We start from the raw sequence: 22616 nt of genomic DNA on the forward strand, positions 1-22616 counted from the left end.
TTGAATTTGAGACATATTTAATGCAAATCCGAAATAAAAGGCCTGTTCACATTTACTTAATTTTAGTTCAATTCATTTTAGTTCAGCTCCAATCAGTTCAATTTAGTTCAGTTCAGCTCCAATCAGTTCAGTTCAGTTCAGCTCTCAATTTCCCTCTCTCATAATTATTCATTTCAGTCCAGTTCAGTAAATGTGAACAGACCCTTTCGTGCACACATTTCGAATATTTCTGATTTAAAGGTCTCTATATCATTAATAACATTTAACAAGGAGTACATGGTCAAACATTATTATTCAATATGTTATTTTCAGTAATTTGTCTAACAAATTTTTAATTTTTAATTACGAATACAATATATCATCAACTTTTTCAATATTCACTTATAATTCATTTATTAATTTTAACTAAATGATTTTACCAATTACATTCGACACAAATATTATTTTTGGATTTACAATATGCAAAATATTATTACTCCGTTTAAAATTAACAATTTTAGCGGTTATATTAACAAACACGGCAATCAAACTGCTGCATCTATTAATAAATAAAGCAGAGTATTTAATTATTTCTTTTTCTGTCATTACTATAACAAGTGCAGCAAAATATTTTTCATAAAAAAATACCAGAAAATACTTTCCACTTTATAGTTTATACACTCTCTTTTCTGTAGCTGGACGTTGTTGTTGGCATTCAAGTCCATTTTCTCTCTCCTAAAAAGTAGATTATTGGGGAAATTTTTTCCAGAGAAAAAGAGAGAGAGAGAGAATCGCTTCGAAGGCAAGCTACAAAAGCTGAACAAACCCTAGCCCCATCCAATTTTGCTGTTACAGAACAAGAGAGAGAAAAACTGTCAAATTCATGCTCACATTTTACTCTCATTGATTACGATTGCTTTTCTCACTCTAGATCTCTTTAAATTACTCTATTTTTCCAGCAATGTTCAGATAATTAATCATAATTTCCAGGTATTTTTTTGGTTGATTTTTTTATTTCAGTGTTTTTTTGCTTAATTCTTGCTTAATTACTTGTTTTCCAGCTTAATTTTGCTAATTTTTGATTAATTTTGTGTTATTTGTGATTTTTGTTAGGTTTGAGTAGCTTTTTGTAGTGGAAATGGCGTCTAAGTACGGGTCAAAAACGAGGAAATCGGCGAATTCTGCGTCAACTTCAACTACGACGTCGTCGAAGAAGTATCTGGAAACTTCGGCGGAGTGTCAGACTTCGCCGGCGTCTTCTTCGGTGAGGAGTAAGAATCATCATCAGTACTTCTACTCTGAGAGTCCTCCTGTTGAAACTGAGAAATTGAAGGAGAATGTCACCGTCACAGTTCGCTTTCGTCCACTCAGGTGAATTTCCTGCTATTTACTCATTATTTATTTTGTATTTTTGTTTAATTTGTATATTAATTGAATTGAATGAACTCGTTTTGCAATTAATTATATATTCTGGTTTGTGATGATGTCTATGGAATCAGTCCGAAGGAAATTCGGCAGGGAGAGGAGATTGCGTGGTATGCTGACGGCGAGACAGTGGTGAGGAGTGAGCATAATCCGTCGATAGCTTACGCCTATGGTAATTTTAATTACTTGCATGAGTGATTATTTCAGTAATGTAGGTATATTTACGAGTCTTGGTTAAAGAATCGGTTGTTAATTTAATGTTGGAAGTTTTTGTGATATCTTGTGTTTGCATTTACTAATCTCAACGTTAGACTTGTTAGAGTGATCATTTTTTTTAACAAAAACTCAATACATGTATGAGTGATTATTTGCTAATGTTTGTATACTCTTCGAGTCTTGTAATAATTATCGGTGTTGTTGCAAGTTAGAAGTCTTTGTGATATCTTATGCTGGCAATTACTATTCTAGGTGTGGATTCAAATAGATGTATGCTCAATACATCGAGTATTAACATGCATGAGTGATCATGTGTTATTATAGGTATACCATTTGAGTCATAATGGAAGAGTTGGCTGATTTAATGTCAGATTGTATTTTATCTTGACTTTTGTAGTCCCAAATGCGTAGTTTCTTTTGGTGTAGAAAATTATTTGAGGATTTATCAAGTATATGGTGCCACAATTTGAACATCTTGAATATCTATGTTGATAGACTTATGAGACAAAAAATTGCTAGAAAGTTTAATTGTATTCATCATATATTGTTACCAAGCAGAAGTAAAGAATAACATAATCGCTAAGATTATACATGAAATTATTGAGATACACATTAACTAACAAATATAGAGAATAGCATCAAAGGTATTCACATAATAATAATAAATATCACAAAATTAATTCTTAAATATGATATTATTACAAGTAAGATAGCAATATATATCTGATATCGCTTAGTCTCTCTAGAATACTTTTTAATTAACAGTGATAGAAGTATTTTTTTTTTTTTTAAAAAAAAAATTATTATATCCAAGACGATTATAAATGCAGAAGGATAATTCTACTTTCTGTTTCTTTATATGAAAAGAGGCTTGTGGTCTTCTTGATGTGCTTCCTTTGATGTACTTTCCTATCTAAACAATCTTTTACTCTTTTGTAGACAGAGTATTTGGGCCCACGACCACTACCCGCCATGTTTATGACGTTGCTGCTCAGCATGTTGTCAATGGTGCAATGGAGGGCATCAATGGTGCGTTAACATCCATATTATAGGCTGCAGTATATTGTATTTCTTGAAAAATAATTTGTATCTCATTTTATTATGGTTCACATGAGCTCACTGTTGTTGTTATTCGATCTTTGAAGGGCCTCTTTTCTTATGTAGCACTGCAATCTTGTAACAATTGTCTCACTGAAATCTAAATGAGTTTTGAAATCATCTAGACGACTAAGAATTCTCGGATGTACTAGCAGTGCATAGAAAACCCTTTTCACTCCGCTTAGGATTTTATGCACGCCACAGGGCCTAGACATTGTCTTGTAGTTTCCAGATCATGTAGTAATCTGGATTTCTGCTCCATGAAGGGTAATCACATTTTTGATGAGGACAATCAAAAGAGAGACTCTTGTCTGTTGTCTCTGTGGTATTCTGGTACCTGTTGTTGGCGTATTTGTATTATGGTCAGAATGAACTTGTATCAGTTCTCTGTTTCTGTCTTATACTCCTAGCTATCTATTTTCCTTGTAAACTTCCTTGGACTTACGTACTGTAATTTTGTTGCAATAAAGCACCCAAAAAATTGTATGAAATCTTTTCTCTTACATTTTTTAATCGTTCAAAATCTAAATTTCTATTACTTTTCCTTTTTGAAGTTGTCTACTAAGTTGATTATACTGATACTTTGGATGATTGGAGTTGACTTTGTTTTTGTTCTATTAGGCACTATTTTTGCTTATGGCGTGACCAGCAGTGGGAAGACTCATACAATGCATGTGAGATCTATGTCTTTGCTTAATTTAAATTCTCAGGGCGTATCCTTATTTTGATCATTTACCTGAGAAAGTCCTTTTTGATCAGTACTTTAGAAATATTTGAGTTGAATTTTCAGTCAATTAAAATGCATTCTAGGTTTTTTTATTTTATTTTTTTATTTTTATTTCCTCTTATTTATTTTGGTAGCTAAGAAGAAGAAACCTTACCTAATCGGAACCTCTCATAAGTCAACCCGAACTGATGTAGCAGGCAAGACTCCTTACAAGGGGAAGGGTAAGGGTAAAGGAATCCACACCCCCTATTGATCCCACAACCTCATGGTTGTGAGTGACGATCATTACCACTAGGCCAAGTATTACTTGGTAATCAAGTTGCATTCTAGATGCTTTCACATTTTTGTTGAATAGTCATACACTCATACTTTCGGGTTTTTTTCACTGGTATTTTACTTGTTGACGTAAGGAAAGAGGTTTCTCAAGTTGTCTTTCATAAGTGTATTTTTCTACAAGGGCACTTAAATTTGATCTACATCATATAAATGTTGATCAATCTATTACCTCGTTTGTGTAACTTGACATTGTTCCTTAACCTACAACTATCCTACTCCGTATTAGTATATATGACTTCTCTTTGCCTAGAATCAATTAACTGACCGCATCACACTGTCTTAGCTAAGATATTGTCAGCTGCTAAACCTTTTTCTTGCATTGCCACATGAGAAATGTTAGCTTCTGGAGGCCTCTTTCACTTGGCATCCAAATGACTTTTTTTGTAGGACTTTGATAAAAGAGTTAGACTTGCATCATTTCTAGCAGCCTAGCTGGATATATTTACATTTATGGTTTATCTGTTGAATCTATTGATATGTGTTCATTTTTCTCAACTGAATGGGAAATTAATCGTGATAAATTGCTTCATTTGAATTTTTTTTAGTTATGCTAACTAAATATAGGACTCACTCTCTTCACCTTGTTTCAAAAAATTATTACTTATTATTGTTAGAATCAGATTAGACCAAACACCAAAGTTCAGAACAACTTGGATAAAAATTTCTTAATTTTCTTTGCTCATTACTAAATTTTATTAATTGCGTACTAATAAATTAATGGAAATTAAATATCTGGAAAATATATTGAGATGAAACTAACAAGATCTAATTTTTATTTTTTCGCTTATACATTAGTACTCTCTGTGTTTCTTTTTTATTTTCCTATTTAGAATATTACAATTATTCACAGTTTAAAGAAATCTTATAATTATTACCAATCGGAAAAAAAAATAGCCAAGTGAGGTCTAAAATGCTTTAGGAATATGAAATTTTCTATATGGTCAAAGATGTAATGTTGACAAATATGCATAGTCAAATTGGGAACATAAAAAAAAAAGGAAAAGAAAAAGAAATATAGAGAATTTAACTTACTGTGAAATTTATGCTGGCTCATGACATCTTGATCAGACCAGACAAAACCAAATTTAGACTAGGACAGATTAAATCTTAGTCAGATCATAATTCCTTACTACAGACGAAGAGAATTAATTCTTACTATCTCCTGTAAAAGGCATTTGGTGGAGCTGTATGGTTTATTGGGTGCTTTATTCAGTGTATATGCCGGGTTAACCCTTTAATTTATGTATTTTTTATTCTTTGACTGACTATTAATGATTTATTTTAATGGCAGGGAGATCAGAGATCCCCCGGAATCATACCTTTGGCTGTGAAGGATGCCTTTAGTATTATCCAAGAGGTTCCATCCATTCCCCTTTTGTGAAGAGTTGTATATATTGGCTTTCTAAGGTTATTTTGAGTATTTTCTGACATTTACATTTATGTTCCAGACTCCCAGCCGGGAATTTCTTCTCCGTGTGTCATATATTGAGATATATAATGAGGTATATATTTCTCTTGATTTTTCACTTCATTGTACTAATCATTGAAATATGCATATCACTGATATCAGATTTATTATTCTTACGCAACTCTGTATTAAGTTGTCGTGAATTTTCACTTACTTTCTCTGACTGGTTATATACTTTTAGCTATAAATGAAGAAATTCGTGTCATTTCTGTAAAATGCTTACAATAGCAAATAGATTTATCACATTACTTGGTTTGCTTTGCCCTTGTTAATGTTCTACTTTTCTTTATCTAGGTTGTAAATGATCTGTTGAATCCTGCCGGACAAAATCTAAGAATCAGAGAGGACCATCAGGTACTTTCTCGTGGTTCTATTTGTCGCTACTATTACATTAGGAATATAAAAAAATAGAAAGCCTTGCTAGTAGTGATAGATCAACAGGCTCTTCTGTACTTGCCTTGATGATTCGTTCTTGTAATTTAGTTTGTGTGTGTGTGTGTGTGTGTGTGTGTGTTTTTTTTTTTTTTAACAACCACTTTATAGTAAGGTCTTTCCAAATTGAAGCCTTAACTTGCAGTAATAGAGAGATTTTGACAACTTTGGTCTACATACATCTGCAACTGCTGGTTATTAGATCTTAAATTCAGGAACTTTTATTGAGCTCTTAGGTTGGCCTTATCAGACCTTTTTGTCATGCTATGTGAATTTTGGTTTTTTATTCGATAAGTTTCCATAATATCTTTTATATAAAATAATACTAGTGAAATTTGTGTATTGAAAAAGTTCATTTTAATTTATTATTTTACTCTATATAATTGAATATTGTTTTTTACATTTGTACATTTGTCTTGCACCCCTTATGATAATAGAAATATCCAACTTAGAGTTCTTCCTCCTTTCATGCCTTACTGGTGCATTCTATTATCATTGTTTTGTTTTGTTTTTTGTTTAATTTTTTTAAATTAACTTCGATGAATATGCAATATAGAGTGTTGCAAGTCACCATCCATCCAATTATTGTATGCTGGTAGTCTAAAAGCCAAATTTAGCATTTAAAAAGGTCATGAAGAGCTAGTTTGAAAGTTGCTGGGTCATCTTAAAATCAATGGAATCACTCTACATTTATCTGTGATGTGAGATGGTCTGTTTCCTTAATCGGTTCCGTAGGCCTTCCAGTCTAGGTTTTTAGAAAATGTGTGTCCAGCAATTAACATCCTTTTCTAATTCAGTTCAATGTCAAATATACTGCTTTGATTTCTTTGTACAGCTATCATCCATAATCTAGGGCTCCAATATTTTGCTTAATGGTATTTTTACGTGTAGAAGTATTTTCATCACTCATACGACAGATTTTGGATACTAAGTGAGAGAAAAAGCTAAAGAAGTGAGATCGTGTTTCCCTAGCCCTCCACCCCTGAAATTTGTTAGATATGTAATTTTGTAGTCTCAAGCATTAACATTTAGTGCTTAAATGGAGGTTGCTGTACAATGTTTTTCATTGATTATTGGCCATAAGATTTAAAAATTGATGACTGTAGGGAGTCTTTGTCGAAGGAGTAAAGGAGGAGGTGGTTCTATCCCCGGCTCATGCATTGTCATTGATTGCTGCTGGTGAAGGTATATTTGAAACTAATTCTTTATGTGTTGCATGCTAGCACCTGTATAGAAAGCTCTGTCTGATACAGTTTTCATGGATCAGGTTTATAACTTTCTGTGTTCTAGATTTTTGAAATTTAGAAAATGTGATGCCTTCTCTGTTGTTGCAGTTTGTATAAATTAGCTGATTTTGTAGGTACAAATTGATTAGCAACTTAAACATTAGCTTTGCAACTGTTTGTAAAACTATATAGCTAGAAAATTTAACTTCTTTTTTTATTCATATTAGAAGCTTATTTCCGTTTGTTGTGAAAGCTAATGCTTGATTTAGTTCATTGAGAAAGCTGAAGCTTACCTTGACAAAAGTCATCTGCAGCTTGATAATGAATTTCTGTGAAAATGTGACCTGTTTTTGAAAGCTTAGTATTACCTCTAAGCACTAATTGTGAGTAGTTAATAATCAACAATGTTTGGTTTGAAACTTCTAACCTCTCTTTTTACACAAGTGACACTCATCTCTAAGTTTCTAGTGTATTATTTAATTCCTTCTCTTTTTTTCTTCTAATTTATTCAAAATGTTTTAAATAGCCTACTTTCTACTCTAGTATGCTTCAAAAGCACAATTATTTTTGGAGAGGAGAGTATGGTTACATGTCATAAGGGTAGAAGGGATGTAGCTCCTCTGGGTGTAATCAGAATTTAAGGTCAGGATATGCACAATTATATTAACAACAATCCAAATCCGCTTTCATTGTCCTATACTCCGTATATATTCAGTACCTACTTCCTTAAAAGGTAGTAATCTCTCTCTCTCTCTCTCTCTATATATATATATATATATATATATATTCCACATTTGAATCATTTAACGAATAAACAGTAATTGATCATAATTATACTTAATAAAAAATGGAGTAAATCCAAATAATAGGAAGAGCATATATTGGGTTAAATACATGCTAACAGTTGGAAGCAAAATTGACACAGTATCATATATAAGGAAATAGATTAAGAAGGAAAAAAAAGGAGATGAAATGGGCCAACTAGATTTGAACTCAAGAGTACAAAGAGCCCACCAATTACACTCATTTAACCAACAAGCAGCTCTCACTTATTTACTTAAATTCCCCTTCAGCATGATTTTATATAAACACCCAGGGATATGCAACTGCATAGCATTGATGTTAACTATATCCGCTCATGGCTCCTCACCTCCAGCCTTTTATGGTAAACATCAAAAGTGGCTAAGAGGATATAGTTCCTCTTTAGCATTTTGGTTTTGCGTGATGGCCTCGTGGCCCTCTTGTTCTGCTTCTCTTTATGAGTAATGCTTATTTCTGTTTCACCATCTACTCCTACTCTTTCGATTACACTAGATACAGCATAGACGTTAAAATCTCCCTTCTAAAACTGAAGTCTACATTCCAGGTCTCCTCACTTTATCATTAAAAGATGCGTTAAATCCACAGGCATTGCAATACTTTGATGTTGTTGACGAAAGCTGTTTTTGTGTTCAGTATTGGAGGATCTCTTGTGTTGGAAGTTGTTAGGGTTGAGTGTAAGTAGGGCAAGTGTATCTCTAATTCTCTATATGTTATTTGTTTCTGGGATGGTAACTCTAAGATATAATAAAATTATATGGCCCTGGACAACAATGTCCCACAAGGATAGTCCTTGACCTTTTCTTTGATACAAAGCAACATTGTTGGACTGTTTTACTTCTCTGTGTGGATGTGAGGAGAGTTTGTGTACATTATATGTCGTCCTGTTTACTTTTCTGTATCTACATACTCCCAAGCTCAATGTAATTATATATTCTTTCTAAATATAAAATAGTATTTAATTGGAAAGAGGAAAGCCTAATCTTAAGGGAAGATGAAGATGAGAGGAAGGGAGAAAGAGAGAGAGAGAAATTGAATTTTGATGTTTGGGTAGGTGCTGATAAATCCATCATATGATTGTTGAAGATATATGAAGTTGACTGCTATGATGGTGTATACTCTTATATTATTTATATGAGACCATGTTATCTTTTGTTTCATGAATTCTTCTTTTGGTGACAGAACATAGACATGTTGGCTCCACCAATTTCAATCTTCTTAGCAGCAGAAGTCATACAATATTTACCTTGGTAAGTTGCTGCTACTTGTTTCTATTAATGAACTAGTTAGTAATGGTATGGAACTTGGAGTGTTGAATCAGACATCTTATGTCTTGGGATCCTTAACCTACTGAATTAACGAATGCTAGAAGGTTTGACTATTGCTACTATATTTACATACTCGTGGAAGTTGCCATGCATTGCTTTATTTATGGTGTCTTCCTATCAAGGAATAACCTATATTTCTCAGATTATTTACCTCTGCAATTTTTCGCATTAAATAAAAGTGATAAAATGCATGTCATGATTCACACCTTTGATCATTTTCTTTTTGTCAAAAAGTATGTTTTACTGGGGTTTATTTATTTATTATTATTTTTTTCATGTATTTAAATCAGACTATTGAGAGCAGTCCTTGTGGTGAAAACAGTGAAGGAGAGGCTGTTAATCTCTCTCAGTTGGTATGTATTTCTGTTTCACATACTTCTTGAATCTTTGACTACTTACTAATTGGTTCTGGAATGCTACCTTTTCCTCTTTTTTAAAGCTGAAGCATATGTTGAAGAAATGAAGACTTATAATTTTGTTTTTATCTAACTTATGTATGCAGCATCTCATCGATCTGGCAGGTTCCGAGAGCTCCAAAGCCGAGACCACTGGTGTCCGTCGGAAGGAAGGAGCTTATATAAACAAAAGCCTACTGACTCTTGGAACAGTGAGGATCCTGTCATTGTTTATTGTCTGTATACATCATGGTTGCTTATGTTAAAAGAGAGTAAAATTGCTCATCTTGAAAATTCTCTTTTGTGGAAATACATAAAGTTATGCAGCTATATCACTTTTTGATGAGATTGTACATAATGACTGCTTCTGAATATGTCGTTAGGATCAGGACTAAGGAGTAAGGATTATGAGTGGTGAAACCGTAGTATGTGAAAGATCGATTGAAGGTGTTCAAAGTATTTTAGGTTTTTAGCAATATCGGGTCAAATGGAAGACTCTTCTGAAGATGGATCTTATAGATAGGTTGGAATATATATTTGGTAGGTTTTTGGATGAAAGAGGAGTTTTTGTTTAGTATTTTAATGGGGAGCTGGTGGACTGACAGTTCCAGAAGATGATGAAGGCTTAAAGAGAGGGATATTGGTCAAGCTTGTTTTTCAAGGCGACGATTTGCGGGAGAGACATGGTTGAGGAACTAGAGATGAATGAGGATATGAGGCTTAGATCATGAGAGATTAAATGGCTATTGCTTTAGTATCACTAATATTTTCTGGGGATGATCTGGTTTACCACACTCTGATACAGGTTGGAGCCCTATTTCTCACGTGGATAATAAATGGTTGGATGAACTTTTCTGCACAGATTAGGAAAGCTATCTTAGGTCTTGAGATCAGTACATTGCCCTTATTGATGATTTATTAAAGCCATTTTAAGAAGTTAGGAATGGTAGAGTGCTGTCTGCTGTGTTAAAAGCTAACTTATGGTGTTTAGTGAGCCCTTTTATTTGTATTTTTAATATTTTTAACTGATTAGAGTAATGGGAATCTTCCTAATTGTTGGTTATTGGTGATAAAAACAGGTCATATCAAAATTAACTGAAGGTAGGTCTGCACATATACCATACAGGGATTCCAAATTGACTAGACTTCTTCAATCTTCATTGAGTGGTCATGGGCGTGTTTCGGTAAGTTTGAGTTTCCTCTTTGCTTGTGAATAATCATCATTTGATCTATTTGAGCTTTGGGTTGTAGGAAGCTATCATATTGGTCTGAATTATGTGGATTAATACTCTGGTCTACATGTGCAGCTCATATGCACTGTAACTCCTGCATCTAGCAATACAGAGGAAACACATAACACTCTGAAATTTGCACATCGTGCAAAATGTATTGAAATCCAAGCAGCACAAAACAAGGTATATATATTTCTATTTGAATTTGCAATGTATTGTATATTGAAGCTACTGACGCATATCAACCATGAGCAGATAATTGATGAGAAGTCACTTATAAAGAAGTATCAGAGTGAGATTCGCTTGCTAAAGGAAGAATTGGAACAATTGAAGAAAGGCATTGTCATTGTTCCTCAACTTAAAGTTGGTGGAGGAGAAGATATTGTATTATTAAAACAAAAGGTATGCATGTCTTTGTCAAAGGGGTATTCTATTGCCACATGCTATCAAACATCTTATTGCATTGGACATTTATCCATTTAGGAACTCATTGCAGTAAATAATTTATTCACTGTGTTTATTTGTCCAAGTACATTCTTTTTTCTAGCCATATAGTATTAGCTGAGAAACAGGTTTTGTATGTTTGAGTTAATTGTATAGGTCTTTGACTGAATCATATGTATTTTACAATTTGAAATCTGCACTGTTAGTGAGAGAAAGTCTTTTCCCCCAGTGAAATGTGTTTTGATGCTTATGCTTTCATGAATATGTTAACTTTTATTTTGTTTTAGCCTAGAGTTTGATTTAGTAGCTAGTTAACCAACGATGAGACAATGTAGAACAAATAGGACAAGACAGGAGAGAACAGGTCTCTTCAAAAGTAGTTCAAATCACACATTCAAATTTGATGATCACTAACATTAGAAAGTACATGCTGACTGCTGAGTACAGTATTGATTCCTAAACAACACTGGTGGGTAGGGAAAAGGATGGACTTGTGATAAAATCTCGAAGTGCATATCAACCCTGATACATCTTTTAAAAGCCAACGAAGTTCTCATTATGGATTTATTGGATTTTCTCACTTGAAACAGACTACTATGTTGAGTGTATTAAAATTTGTAGGCAATGAAAGGCTTCACTTTTAACGATTTTAGAAAAGTAGAATCTATCTGATGGTAAAGGGAGGAAACTTGTCATAACACATTTGCAGATCAGAAATGCAACCTTTGATAGGATAAAAGGGGGAGGAATACTCAATTCAAAGTTCCACTTCCTTGGCTATCCAATGGTTTTCTATTTTTAAATTATTATTGTTTTTATTTTTGGGTCAGTAAAGCAATGTTAGGATCTTTTGGAATTGGAATAGGCCCACAACACTAGAATTTAATGAGACAAAGTAGTCCATTTTTATTCTTGATCTATGGGAGTTTGCCTGGGATGGGATACTAAAGCTTGGTTGGGATGCTTTATTTTATCCTATTAACCTACTTTAAAGACTTCTGGTCCCCTGCTGCCGTAACGTCTTTGCTGATATAGAATAAGCAATGGTCTTGAAAGCCTATAGGTGCTTTTATCTTGTATTGCTTTCTACTTAATTCATCTAAAAATGCGCTATCTAATTCAACTTCTGTTATGGTCTGTAAAGCTAGAAGATGGCCAGGTCAAGCTGCAATCACGGCTGGAAGAAGAGGAAGAAGCTAAAGCAGCTCTCTTGTCTAGAATACAACGGCTGACAAAATTAATATTGGTATCCACTAAATCTTCACAGTCATCAAGGTTTTCACATCGCCCTGGTCCAAGAAGAAGGCATTCCTTTGGAGAAGAAGAGGTGCAGCTTCCCCTTTCCTTTTCTTTGTTTATTTATTGTATGCACTTATTTTGGTAGCATATCTAATACCTCAGCATAGATTGAGTGTGATGTGTATAATTTTCAAATCTTATTTAAATGGTTACTTTATTGTAACATTTTCATTGATTTGCAGCTTGCTTATCTTCCACACAAGAGACGGGATTTGATTCTGGATGATGAGAACATTGACCTGTACATTGCGCATGATGGAAATGCGGAGAATACAGATGACATCTCTAAGGAGAAGAAGTCAAGGAAAAATGGACTTTTAAACTGGCTAAAGATTAGGGTAAGTGCAAATCCTTTTGAAGGAATATGAGTGTAATAAATTAAGTTCTGATTCTCATGTTGTATACTTCCTCCGTTCTTTTATTATTGCACCATAAGGGTTTGACACAAATTTTTTGGTAGTGGAAAAAAGGATGAGAGAGAAAGGTAGAAATACCAAGTTGCCCATGTGATTGTATGCACAAAATAAAAGTAAGGGTTGAAAAACAAGGGTATATTAGGTATTTATAGTGTGAACACGTAAATTTCTTTTCCTAAAATGGATATGGTGCAATAAATGTAAAACTTCCTTAAAAGGTAAGTGGTGCAATATTAAAAAAACGGAGGAAGTATATATATATATATATATATATATATATATATATAGGGGAAGGCTCTCGTGAGAAATTTTCTTATGTGAGAAATTTTCTTATGTGAGAACACTCTTTATGTTCTAAATTTTTACTCGCATGTTCTAAATTTTAAATCTGATGTTCTAAACTTTTCCTTAGGTATTCTAAATTAAATCAAATGTTCTAATTTAGTACTCACATGTTCTAAACCATAAATTAGTTAAGTTCGATGTCATAAATTTTAAATAACTTGTTCAAAAATTTTAACTTGTATGTTCTAAATTTTAAAACATGTGTTTTAAGATTTTTAATTATATGTTCCAGATTTTAAATTGTATGTTCTATTTTTTTACTCGTATGTTCTAAATTATTTACCCACACTTTCTATATTCTATATCAGTTTGTTCTAAATTTTTATTCACATGTTCATAATCTTAAATCATAAGTCTAAATTTTACTCATATGTTTAAAATTTCATAAAGCAATTTTTTATAAATTTTTAATCACTTGTTATAATTCTTAAATCAGATGTTCTAAACATATTACTCACACAAATGTTCTAAATTATTACTCATATGTTCAAAATTTTAATTTGAGTCACATGTTCTAAATTTTAACTCGCATGTTCTAAATTTTAATTCACATGTTCTAAATTTTAAATCAGTTCTCATATAAGTATGAATTCTCACATATGGACCTATTCTCCCCGGGGAGGCTCTTGTGAGAATTTTTCTTATGTGAGAATTTTTCTTATGTGAGAACACTCTTTATGTTCTAAATTTTTACTTGTATGTTCTAAATTTTAAATCTGATGTTCTAAACTTTTCCTTAGGTGTTCTAAATTAAATCAAATGTTCTAATTTAGTATTCACATGTTCTAAACCATAAATTAGTTAAGTTTAATATCATAAATTTTAAATAACTTGTTCCAAAATTTTAACTTATATGTTCTAAATTTTAAAATGTGTGTTCTAAGATTTTTAATTATATGTTCCAGATTTTAAAGCGTATGTTTTATATTTTTACTCGTATGTTCTAAATTTTTTACTCACACTTTCTATATTCTATATTTGTTTGTTCTAAATTTTTATTCACATGTTCATAATCTTAAATCAAATGTTCTAAATTGTACTCATATGTTTAAAATTTCATAAAGCAGATTTTATAAATTTTTAATCACTTGTTCTAATTCTTAAATCAAATGTTCTAAACATATTACTCACTTAGATGTTCTAAATTATTACTCAGACGTTCTAAATTATTACTCAGACGCATGTTCTAAATTTTTACTCGTATGTTCTAAACTTTTACTCACATGTTCTAAATTTAAAATCAGTTCTCATATAAGTATGAATTCTCACATATGAATCTATTCTCACCGGATCCCTCCCCTATATATATATATATATATATATATATATATATATATATATATATATATATATTTTGAACTTTTGAAGCATGAAACTGTTGTGGGTTACTGGGGTGTCTTAATGCATGTATTAGGTGTGGTTTGCACCAATAAAATGCTTAGAGTTGTTGGTAAGAACATATATCCAATATCGCCACATGCAAGTACATGCAAATAATAGATTCTCGTGAGTACATGTGTGCTCACATACCTGTTAGAAAATGGTGTTCACAGTGGCATTGTGAGGGCAAGGAGGAAACCACAAGCTCTTAATTGACTTGCTGTAGATTGTTTTGGGCTTTGGCTTTTGCATTCTCATCACTAGATACATAATATGGTATTTGCATTCACAGCATATTGATGTGTGATTTATTATGCATTTATTGTTGTGACATGCCTGTCTTCTCGGTCCGCCGGTTTTGAGTTTCTAATTAGTTGATTAAATATTTGTTACTTCATTTATTATTTCTTAGGGGTGATTCCATGTACATTTATAGCTCCTCGAACATTGTCTTAATTGGATTCACACTCGATTTTTGTTAATTATTATGATTTTATTTATTTAGTTTTTGTATATGCTGTTTATATATAACTGTGTTCATATATTTGAATATTTATAGTTTATTGACGGTATCTCTATTTGATTAGATAAGGACATTAGAACCTTCTTTTACTTTGTTTAGAAGCTTGATTTCCCACTCCCTGGGCATTTTAATCTCTATACCTTATATGTGTTGGCTCTCATATTATACTTTTCAGAATTATGTGATGGCAAGACATGTTTCATGCTCTGAAATTCTCTATGCTAACTTTAGAGCTATTAAGATTTGAAAAAGGGATGAAGTACCCTTCTATTCGAAATCAATCAATATCAATAAGTGTAAAAAGTAGAAGTTTAAGGTTTTATTGCTTATGATGTTAATTTGAAGTTACCATACATTCTTGCTGCTCTCTCTTATCCATTTTTTTTTTTTGAATCCAGAAAAAAGATGGTAGTTTGGGTGCTGGCAGTGATAAGTCAAGTGTGGTGAAATCAAATAGCACGCCTTCAACCCCACAGGCAGACAGTGTTAATCTCAATGCAGAATCCCGACTTTCCCAGTCTCTGCTTACTGAAAGGACTAATTCTGCGGAGCTTTCACCTGTAGCTAGACATGATAGAGAAACCCCTGAGGATTTTTCTGGACAGGGGACACCTCTGGTAAGTAATTTTTCTTTTGATTCATAAGATTGTCCAACATTATTGGAATTAATGTTCGCACGCTTCTACTTAAGGGGTGTAGAATAGGCATAACAAGTTTAAGTTACCTTAGGCTATCACTTGTGTGTTGTGTCCCCTGATGTTTATGTTTTTTTTTTTTTTTTTTTTTTGTGTGTGTGTGGGGGGGTAGGGGGGGGGGGGTGGTGATGATTCTGGCAGTGATTAGTTAAGTGTGGTGAAATCAAATGCTTCTCAATACTTCTCATAGCAATACTGTTGTGGAAACTGTAGCTTTGTTGTAGATACTTGTTTTTATATCGTAGCTTTTGTCTGAAGGTTCATTACCATTTGTGTCAGACAAGTACAAAATCAATCGATCAGATTGATCTTCTCAGGGAGCAGAAAAAGATTCTGTCTGGTGAGGTTGCACTTCATTCAAGTGCTTTGAAACGTTTGTCCGAAGAAGCAGCAAAAAATCCCAAGGAGCAGATCCATGTAAGATGCTTGTAAAGTTTGGTAGCTTTGAGCTGTTTTTTTTTTTTTTTTTTTTATTTTTTTTTATTTTTTTTTATTTTTTTTTTTATATAAAATCTCGTGACATTATTATGTTTTTCATTTCAATTCCAGATTGAGATGAGGAAATTAAGAGAAGAAATCAGAGCTAAAAATGAACAAATAGCTTCCCTCGAGAAGCAAATTGCTGATACTGTGGCTGCCAACTATGACAAGATGGACAATTCTGAGATGTCACAAGTAAGTGGTGTAATTTTTCTTGATCTATATGAGGACCTCAAGTTTTGATTTTGATAGCTGAGCCATCAATTTTCTTCTCTTTTTTGGGTGGTCTGCAGACGGTTGCTGAACTTGTGAGCCAATTGAACGAGAAGTCGTTTGAACTCGAGGTGTGATTTCATCTGTTATTCATGTTATTATGATGTTTTTCCTTTGCTCGTGTTTGAGAATAAAATTGACTTTGATAGACGCGCAACCTACTCCTTTAGCCATATTGTTTCTACGTTCAAGGTTTTACTGTAAGTATATGTTTGGGTGTAAATAATTTCCTATTCTTTCCTGTAGGTTAAGATTGCAGATAATCGGATAATCCAAGAACAGTTGGACCAGAAGGTACAAAATCAACTATTGGCTCCTGCTCTTCACTCTATTTATTCTTTCTATCTGATCCTCTTTTCTAAATTCCATATATGCTGCCTGGCAGATTGGTGAAGTTGAAACATTACAGGCTGAGATTAATTCCTTGAAGCAGCAACTTTCTGAGGCCTTGGAATTAAGAAATGTAAATCAATCATTCAGTAATCTGCAGCAGCATGGTAGAAAGCAATCCATATCCGAGGGGGTTGAGATGAACAAGGAAAATAGATCTTTGGTTGATACAAATGAAAAGTTGCTATTGCATGCCCAGGTTTGCCAAAATTTCTTTATCTGCGTGGTAGATTAATTATGCCTCAAAATAAAAGTATATTATGATTTATGAATAAATATGTACTTGCCATCATTAGATAAGGTTCAGTTTCATGTTGCAGCATACTGTTCCAATTTTAAATTCATGTGTTTATCTCATCTTTCTTTAATAGACCACTGAGATTGAAGAACTGAAGCAGAAATTGACTGAACTAACCGAGACAAAAGACCAGTTGGAGCAACGAAATAAGAAGTTGGCAGAGGAGAGTTCATATGCCAAAGGGTTGGCTTCTGCTGCAGCTGTTGAATTGAAGGCGTTGTCAGAGGAGGTTTCCAAGCTGATGAATGAAAATGAAAAGCTTTCTACAGAGATGACAGCTTTAAAGAATGCCCCCACTCAGCGTAGATCAGTTGTAGCACCTAGAAATGGAAGGAGAGAGAGTCAGGTGAAACGCCAGGACCAAGGCCCGAGCACCTCAGACCTTAAGAAGGAGTTGGTCATTAGCAAAGAGCGAGAGCTTGCATATGAATCTGCCCTTCAAGAAAAGGATCAAAGAGAGGCAGAACTCCAAAGGAAAGTGGAAGAATCCAAACAGCGAGAAGCATACTTGGAGAATGAACTTGCAAACATGTGGGTTCTTGTGGCTAAGCTAAAGAAATCACAAGGAGTCGAATCTGATATCTCTGACTCCGCGAGCCAGAGAACGGAGAATTGGTAATCGACAATGTTAGATTTATTTTGGAATGTACAAAAGTTGGGGGAGGGAATTGTAAATTGAAAAAAAAATGTGGAACTGTGTGGGTAGTATCAGGGTTCTCTAACAAATTCAGATTGATTTTGCGATGAGTGCTGATGCGTGAGCTTTTTGTGTTATTGATACCCTGATTCTGATGTAATTAATGCCAATCAAGTTCCTTTTTGGCTAATTTTCCCTTTAGTTGAGTCCTGTTGTGCTTCCTGTCTTGCCGAGTCTTCTCATGGGCTCTTCTGATGCTACTCTTCCTCAAGCAAATTCTTGCTATGAATTTACCATTTACAGGACAGAGTTTCTGATCAATGATTTTCAACAGTCAGTGCCCCATCTAAACAGACTTGAATTATTAGGCAGTCTACAGACACCGTTCAAAGCCGATGAAAACCAGTTATTTTTCATTATTTCATGACCAGATCCACCACAAATCAGCAATAACCGATGATGCAAAGGGGAGTGTGGGGGGTGGGGGGGGGGGGGGGGGGGGGGGGGGGGGAGGCGGGTTAGGCCTGTTGACCTTGAAGACTCGTAATATGCAATTTAGAAAATTAGAAGTTACCTAACATATGATATGATGATATTAACAATCAAGTTTCAAAAACATGCTGTCATGGTATAAATTCTGATTCTAATCCTAACCAAACATTGTATCTACTACCTCCGCTTCACATTACTCACCGTAAAGTACATGTTTGCGGAGGCCGAGGCAAAAGATTGGAAGGGAATTAATTAAGGGGAGGGGTAAAGTATTAGGAGAGATAAAAAAGAGGGAATTCGTAGTGGTCCCTTTTTAGAAGAGAGAGTGCATGTGAAGGAATCTTTTGAATGGGTGTTTTCCTACTCAAATTTTTTGTTTTCTTTCTAAGGGTACCCAAATTTTTGGCTCCCTTTCTTTTCCCTCCTTCATTTTTCACGAAAATTCAAATCTTTCCCCAAATTTAAATTTGCCATCATATTTTTTCTTCAAAAAAAAAAATAAAAAAAAAATAAAAAAATTTGCCATCATATTCAAACAAAAAGACCTCGATATAAAGATGTCTCCCACCCAACTAAACCCATTTTTTTGTTCATCATTGACAATGGGATTAGTGGGAGGGGGGGGGGAGGGTTAAGTTTCACAATTTTTTACAAAAACCAACAATTTCAGTATTAACAAAATACAGGCAGCCCTACGAATTACATTTCCCTACAATTAGTTCTAATTAAACCTATCAAGCTCCGATCCATTGAAGACCGCAAAAAAAAAAAAAAAAAAAAACCAACAGTCGCCACTTCATCACCTCCACCTAATCTGAAAAAAAAAGGGACTCATGGAAGATTTCTTTGATGATGAGTTCTTTCACACACGAAGCAGAATACTATAACCAGGGACTCCATGAGTATCTCCATTATCAAGCAGAAATGGAAAATCAACAAGGCAACAGTTCACAGGAAGAGAATGGTTATGATGCAGATGATGATGATGCACAAAAAGAAGAAGCACATGAAGATGAAGAAGGAGAAGGTGCAAAGGCAAGGAGAGAAATGACAATAGATGAAAAAAGGCTTCTTGTTGATGATATCTTGCTGAATATGGAAAGCGACTCTTTGCCAAAAGGATTTTTATTCAACTTAGCCAGGAAACACAATGTTCACAGATCAACAACAACAAAATGGTTTCAGGTAATTAAACAACACTTGTTTGAAGGGAATGTGATTGATGTTAGGACCAAAAAAACTAGGTAAAGTTGGGTCTAAACCAAAAGAATACACAGATAAATGGTTAACTTTAGTGTCTCATTATAAGAGAACCACTGAAAGGAGCTATGTTGCTGCCCTTCATGTGTCCTCTTCTACCATACATAGGTTAAGGAAAAAGGGTAGGTTAATGTAGGGAATATTTCAAGCGTTAAACCCCTAGCTTGAAACCCACTGTGATCATACACTAAAGTACGGTGGCGTCCAAAGGGAAAGAAGATAGAGCAAAAGAGTCGCCAACAAGTTTTAGGAACTTGTAAACCGTTCACGAGGTGAAGGTTACACCCCTTAACGATCCAGGATATCGTTAACTCCAATAGGTCTAGAACCAAATAAGGGTTCGGGGATGAAGATACAAATCCAACCTAAAAGAGATTGAACCTGCCCTAATAATAGGCCTCTACTTTATTCTGATCGTATTCATGTGCGCTTTCTGATTAACATGCAATCAATAGAATTAACCCTAAACATGTTTATCTATGTTGGTTGAATATAATGCACAAATAAAACTATTATTGGCGATCACTTGAACTATAATCAAATTAACCCTAAATAAGATTATTAAATATCTTATTAAGCGTGATTACAAGTACCAAATTCCCTTTAAACATGCATAACAATAAATAATCAAGCAACATAATAATAATCAAAATAACAATTATGATTATCATAATAAAATTATAACAATAATCATAACAATAATCATCATAATAATAATTATAATAATCATAACGATAATTACAATAATATTCATGTCAAAGCATAATAATAATAGCAAGATCTTAGGCGTGATACTAACAAGATTAATAACAAACCCTAGCATGTCACTAAACATTAAAAATCAAATCTTTAATCCTAACATGATACTAACATGAATAAATATTAGGAAGAACATAAAAGGCATCATACTTTTAATCATACTTGATATTAAAATTACACTAGACATGATACTAGGAATCAAAATAACAATCTAAGCATGAACTCTATATCATAACAACAATTAAACCATTAAAGTACTTACTTTGATGCCTCGTACCTCTTTCTAATAACAAAATACACACGTTAGTAACTTCAAGGAAAATAATAAACAAAACAATTAAATTAAATAATTGAAAGAGAGATTTGGGACCAAACCCTCAGAAATTAAACCTTTCACGTCTAGGGTGAAGGCAACTTTGAATATGGCTAGGTGTGTCTAGATCTTGTGAATGCGGAATTTTGTATGTGAAAAGCGAGTTTAGAAAAAGAGAGAAAGAAAGAATAATCAAGAGAAACTTGATGAGAATTGGTGAATGAAAAATAGATGAAAACTGGTTGTAGGTGAATGAAAACGGAGTTTTTACGACGTTATTTATAGAGAAAATCAGCCAAAAAGATAAAATATTTAAAATAGAGCATTGGCGCACAGAAAATCGAACCAGCGCCAAGGCTGGCTGTTGGCGCCAGGCGCCAATGCTGGCGCCAGGCGCTACAGCTGGCGTTTGGCGCTGATTTGGAAAATTACGTGTTTTCTCAAAATCAGATAAAAATTGCCGTACAGGAGGATAAAATCGTATTTTCCTCAAAAATGCTCTTTGATTTTAATTAAAACTATGAAAAGTCAACAAAAGTCAATTTATCAATGCCAATTGAATTAGGAATGAAAAGAACCTTCTAGAAGAATCTAGAAGACTAAAACCATTCCTAATTGCATTAGGAATGATAAATCATATTAGGCCCTCCTCTTGATCATTGGGCCGCATATAAGGCTCAAACCGGACCCAGTTTAGTAAATTGGCAATAACTTCCTCAATATTCATCGGAATTGGGCTTATAATATATCGTTGGAAAGCTCTTGTCAAGCCCCATCCAACTACACTACTATCACACCCATATCATGGACCAACCAAACTAGATTGGCTGTTTTCTTAAAATAAGTTTTCAAAAACAGAGAGAAGAGAAAAGAAATTAAAACTATCCGCAACACTAAACTTTCCATACTTTCACTTCATTTGATTATGATTCGACGTGAAAGGTACTCATCACTGGGTTTGGTTTTGAGGAGACACAAATGGGTGTCTACAGAAGCCCCCACTTTGACTAAGTTTGGAGAAACGCAAGTTTCGAAAACAAAAGTCAAAGTATCGATAGGGACGGAGAATGATTCAGAACGTTCTGCGATCCTAAATCACTCTTGTAACGCCGATACCTACAAACTAGCGTTAGTTAAACAGATAAAAGAGTTAAGAAACGCGTATCTTGCACCGTCGAGCACACGTCTCTGAAAGTAACCGATTGTTGCCGCTTTACTGTTGTTTTGATGACCTCCTGCAAGCTAGAGAATGCCATCCCGCTTGAAAACCGCTACGCCTGTAATTGCTTCCAATATAGAAGACTGCTTTGCCTGAAACGATCCTCCTCCGCATTGATAATATTCCACGTCCAAGGGAATACTATCGAAGATTGCTTCTCTTGAAACAATCCTCATCCGTATTGATAATATTCCACGTCCAAGGGAATACCATCGAAGATTGCTTCTCTTGAAACAATCCTCATCCGCATTGTGACCATCTTCCACGTCTAAGGGAACACGGTCGAAGACAACTTCGCTTGAAATTACCTTCAGTTGTTTGTGACAACTCTCCACAAGCTAGGGAATGCCGTTGAAGATATCCTCGCTTGAAGCCATCCTCATTTGATGCGATAATTTTCTAAAGGAAATTACCGAAGATCTCCGCTTGCCGATCTTTAAAAGCTCGCTTGAACTTTGCTCCCGCTATGCCTGTACGTCGGCGCTTTCGTTGCTTTGAACCTGTACGTCGGTGCCCTTTTGCGAATGAACCAGCATGTCGGTGCCTTTTGCGAATGAACCACTATGTCGGTGCCTTTTGCGAATGAACCACTATGTCGGTGCCTTTCGTCAATGAGCCAATGATTAGGCGCTTTAAGCTAAGTGAGACGATCTTTCATCAGGTCGATCACTTGGTGCAATCAAGCCGATTACTAAAAATCGTGTCAAATTGC

General features: G+C 34.1%; 1 protein-coding gene across 2 annotated transcripts; it reads left to right on the forward strand.

Moving 5' to 3' along the window:
• Window positions 1-648: 648 nt before the first annotated feature.
• Window positions 649-18058, forward strand: LOC145632186 (kinesin-like protein KIN-7K, chloroplastic). Of its 2 annotated transcripts, none has more exons than XM_081684497.1 (24): window positions 649-969; window positions 1093-1350; window positions 1479-1576; window positions 2560-2649; window positions 3340-3392; window positions 5073-5138; window positions 5230-5283; window positions 5544-5603; window positions 6788-6866; window positions 8909-8976; window positions 9345-9407; window positions 9557-9661; window positions 10529-10633; window positions 10757-10864; window positions 10937-11083; window positions 12270-12452; window positions 12607-12762; window positions 15487-15705; window positions 16042-16200; window positions 16333-16458; window positions 16557-16607; window positions 16783-16830; window positions 16922-17125; window positions 17298-18058. In XM_081684497.1, exons 2-24 carry the CDS (start codon window positions 1118-1120, stop codon window positions 17841-17843), a joined length of 3021 nt encoding a protein of 1006 aa, XP_081540623.1. In that variant the 5' UTR covers window positions 649-969; window positions 1093-1117; the 3' UTR covers window positions 17844-18058. The 2 variants fall into 2 exon arrangements, with proteins under 2 accessions (XP_081540623.1, XP_081540624.1); XM_081684498.1 differs by having other exon boundaries at window positions 651-969; window positions 16063-16200.
• Window positions 18059-22616: the final 4558 nt, after the last annotated feature.

This window comes from Chenopodium album, chromosome 5 (genome assembly GCF_948465745.1).
Source record: "Chenopodium album chromosome 5, dcCheAlbu1.1, whole genome shotgun sequence".
Lineage (NCBI taxonomy): Eukaryota > Viridiplantae > Streptophyta > Magnoliopsida > Caryophyllales > Amaranthaceae > Chenopodium > Chenopodium album.